This window comes from Wasmannia auropunctata, unplaced genomic scaffold (genome assembly GCF_000956235.1).
Source record: "Wasmannia auropunctata unplaced genomic scaffold, wasmannia.A_1.0 LD335965.1, whole genome shotgun sequence".
Taxonomy (NCBI): domain Eukaryota; kingdom Metazoa; phylum Arthropoda; class Insecta; order Hymenoptera; family Formicidae; genus Wasmannia; species Wasmannia auropunctata.
The window spans coordinates 33,916-38,514 of NW_012026925.1; the positions used below are offsets into that span (position 1 = coordinate 33,916).

Here is a 4,599-nt window from a genome sequence, read left to right on the forward strand (position 1 = left end):
CTCCTACTAGACGCTGGTGCTTCTTTGCATTTGGTCGACAAGGACGAAAACACGCCTTTGGATTGCGCGGTACTCGCGTAAGTTGAAAATCGTTGCTACATTATCTGCCGTAACATCAAAGTAACATCGATATACTTGTTTGATTGAACAGCAATAATCAGCAGATAATAGAGCTGCTGTTATCGCGAGGCACATCCATCAATGCCGTCAACAGCAGGGGAAGTACTGTTCTGCATACGGCGATATATAATAATTGTTCGCGCGAGCTTTGCACCCTTCTTCTAGACGCTGGTGCTTCTTTGCATGTAGCTGACTACTGTGGAAACACGCCCTTACATTACGCTAACGTAAACGAGTAAGTAAACGAGTAAGTTGGAAGTCGTTGCTGACGATTCCACCGTGACGTGCTCAAATTAATATCTACTCTCCAATTAAACAGCAACGCGGCGGAAGTAATGGATCTACTGTTATCGCGAGGCGCGGCCATCAATTCTGTTGACAACGAGAGATGGAGTGCTCTGCATGTGGCGGTTTGCTATCTGAATGTGCAATGCGTGAAAGTGCTGCTGCGTTATCATATCGACGTCAATCTCCAGAACTCGGATGGCAACACAGCATTGCATAAATTGCTTCATGACCCTATCCCGATGTGGAAAGGCGCGATGGACATAATCGACGCCATATGCTCCTGTGGGAGGGTCGACTTCACGCTGAGGAACGAATTCGGCTGCAACATCTTACATGCCGCCGCGCTCAGGGGCAACGCTGAGTACGTGTATAAAACGCTACTAAGTATAGTCACATAACGACTTAATACGGTCACGTCTGTGTAGCAACAGCTTGGCCACGCTTAAAATTCAATTGATCAATCGAACTATGAATCGGTAAATTTGCAGTGCAATGGAGAGGCTGGTTACACACGCGCATCACTTGGTGGATGTGCAAATGGAGGACGGAAACGCAGCGTTGCATTTAGCGGCTTTGAAAGGACACAGGGAAGTCGCGGCCATCCTCCTCTCGCAGAACGGCGGCCGCGCCAAGGTTGATCTGCGCAACAATCTAGGTCAAACGCCGTTGTGCTTAGCGGTTTTGCATAAACACTGGCCGCTTGTCGAGCTGCTCGCGCATCAGAAAATTGCGGATTTTGATGGAACGAATATGTGCAATATCTGCATGGAGCGTCGTCGTAACGTCGCCTTTCTATGCGGCCATTGCGCGTGTGAACACTGCGCCGCTCAGCTGAACACCTGTCACATGTGTCGCAAGACGATCACAAAAAAGATCAATTTATATTAGACTCTCCAATCAATCATTGCATCGGAACTTTGATTACTACGCGGTGCACGCGTGTACTGTGTATCTGGAGAGGAAAAGTCGGTGATGTAGAACCAGCGATTAATAATAACAAAATGGCCCTGACGCGTTCAATTTTAAGCAATTTCGGCGCTGTAATACAGCTCAGAATGAAAGACTTGTATTCACAGAAATTTCTTTACTCGCTATGTTACACGTTTGCCTCGAAACATTCTATTTGCCCAACGGAAACTCCGCAAACTTAGGGTGTCGGCTTAAGAGAATACTCCTTCCTACTTCGCGCGCAGGAAAGAAGGAAAAACATTTAGATCATTTTTAAATCTTACTTGTTTCAATTTTTCAATAGATTTTTTGCTGAGAAATCTTTTGTTTTGTCATGTTTTATAAGTTTTTTTGTCACTTTTCCAAAATATGTTATTTCTAATATAAAACTTAAGATATTCTATTATAACGTGCTACTTGATACGAACCGATATTTGTTGTAGATTAAATATCATCGCGACGGAATGTATTATTCGATGTTCTAGACGCGTTCCGTTAAAAATGGCAAAAGTATCTATTAATTCGAATTTTGCGAGTCTGATGCGACATTTAAATGTATCCGCTCGATCGCGACGTGTTATCATGAGAAACTCGTTCGCTCACGAAGACTCTAAGAAGTTGCTCAATTACGTGGCCAGCAGCAATCGCGGTATTCGCCACTGAAGCAATCGCGTTCAGCCGATACTACATGGTGGTCACACGAATCCATCAGCATTATATCAGCACTTATTTTCCTTACCTAAGTACTTCCTGCGGAACCAACGAATTGGCACAGGAGATTTCCACATGGCGATTCTTTCCAAATAATCATAGAGAATTTTCAGAGATCATAGAGATTCTTTACAATATTATTTAATATCAAAAAGAAATTTCGTGATACGTCTGTTAATTAAAATTAAATTTACGAATAATGTCTTTTTATAATTACATTTTACAATTTTATATAATGTTTTTGTCTGAGAATGAGTATCATCTGAAATAAAATCTTGCTAGAATTATAACTTTGTAATCTATTCTTCCGAGTAATCCTTATACATCACCGTGACTCACCGAATTTAATGAAACTTAGTACATTTGTAAAGTAGTTAAAAATAATTGACACGATATTTTTTTATATTGGCAATGGTGCAGGTTTAAAAGTGTAAACTACTTCTTATAGTGATAAGCACGAGTATTTAATTTGCATTTTAACTTGTATTAGGAACTACATACTTACTTACATTATCTCGCTCGTTTCTGAACCCAGGAATAACCGACGAAGAGGTGGCGAGAATCTATCCTCATTTAGTTTCTTTTTATTTTTGTTTTTTATTATTTTTATAATTTTTTTACATTTTTTACCAATTTTTCTTATTTCTTTCACAATTACATTACTCCACATCAATGTCTATTTTTTTCATTTTATTGTACCTACTCTTTTTAAAAATAAAAATAATATTAAAAAAAAAATTTTGCACATCAAGGGCATTATATTATTGCTACATTATTACATAATAGTTTCACAATTTTTGAAACAATAATCTATGAGATTATCAAAATCAAGTGGTTTCTCTTGCAAATATTTAGTTATTTTCTCAATTTATAAATTTTTTAGAAATTCATGGCACAATTAAAAGTGGGTATTTGCAAGAGAAACCGCTTGCTTCTAATAATCTCATAGATCATTCAAAAATTTCAAAAATTGTGAAACTTATACCTGCGTATTATGTAATAATGTTGCAATAATAAAGAGCGATATACAAGTGGTGTGCAAAATCTTTGTGCATACAAATTTTTTTTTAAATATCATTTCTGCAGAGAGTACGTACAATAAAATGAAAAAAATAGACATAGGTGAGAAATGACGTAGTTGTAAAGAAAATAAGAAAAATTTTAAATATGTAAAAAATGTAAAAAAATTATAAAAATAAAACAAATATAAAAAAATAATAAAAAACAAAAAACTAAATGATAGACGCTCACCGTCTCTTCGTCGGTTATTTCTGCAAGTTCGGCAAAAAGCGAGATAAAGTAAGTAAATAAGTACCTCTTATAATGCAATTAGCTAAAATGCAAAAAATTAAGCACTCGAATCGTGTTTGTCATTATAAGAAGTAGTTTGCACCTTTAAACTTGCACCATTGCCGATATAAAAAAAAGTACGTGTCAATTATTTATGATTCTACACGGAGAGAATTTTTTTTTAATTCACCCTGTAAATCATGTTAATTATGAGACAATATAGTATTTAAGCAAATTTTACTGTGCACTACAATAAGATTTTGCAGTAAAATTTATTGTAGTGCACAGGAAAATACCTAAATACCTAAATATTATATATATTAATTGTCTCACAATTAACATGATTTTCAGGATAAATTTTAAAAGAAAATTCTCTCCGTGTACAAAAATGTAAGTTTCATTAAATTCGGCGAGTCACGGAAAGATAGGAGGATACTTGTAAGAAACCGTGTAAGTGAATAACACAAATAAAGTTGAGAGGGCCTTCTATGTCACGGCCGGATCTTGGTGCATAATTCTATATATATTCAATATAAATATAAATTCTATATAAATTCAAAAAATATATACTATCAGACTCTTCAATTTAAAACAATAATTCATAGAAATTGGCATTAAGAGTCAACACGCAGAACATTGCGTAAAATTTTAATAAAAATTATATTCCAAGGTTGGTGGTTTACGACACCTCTTCAAATTTCTTACGCATCTCTTGCACGTTTCGGGCTCCTTCAGGCTTTCTTTAGCGATGAAAAATATAACAAATTTACACCAGATTCAAAATTATTCTGCTCTTAAACGTCACAATGTTCCGCAATGTTTGAGATGGGTCTTCAATTTCAAGACTGAACGCGAAAGTCATTTATGTGAATTGAATAACAATATTGTAAACTAAGTGTCGATCCACCATAAGAACTTAAAGCCTTACGCCGTAAGATATTGATCAATTATAATCGATTATTCTTCTTATATTCGACTACGATGGTCTATTTCTTATTGCTTAAGGCTTAAAATCCTTATTGTGGACCGACACTAAAGGTCAATGTACAATGAGAATAGAGAAATTGACCAATCACAGTCGAATATGAGAAGAATATTCTAGAGGTGTGCGAATAGTTCGAATTCGAATCGAATCGAATCGAATCACAGTAGATTCGATTCGATTCGTTTTCGAATCTGCAAGATTCGAAATCGAATAGTTCGAGAATTTCAAATCAACAATGGTTTGATTTCGAATTGATT

The 4,599-nt window shown here is 35.9% G+C and overlaps 1 protein-coding gene across 1 annotated transcript; it reads left to right on the top strand.

The window, feature by feature from the left end:
* The first annotated feature begins 455 nt into the window (after window positions 1-455).
* LOC105454998 (E3 ubiquitin-protein ligase MIB2-like) lies at window positions 456-1,296 on the top strand. Its single transcript, XM_011698015.1, has 2 exons — window positions 456-769; window positions 897-1,296. Exons 1-2 carry the CDS (start codon window positions 456-458, stop codon window positions 1,294-1,296), a joined length of 714 nt encoding a protein of 237 aa, XP_011696317.1.
* Window positions 1,297-4,599: the final 3,303 nt, after the last annotated feature.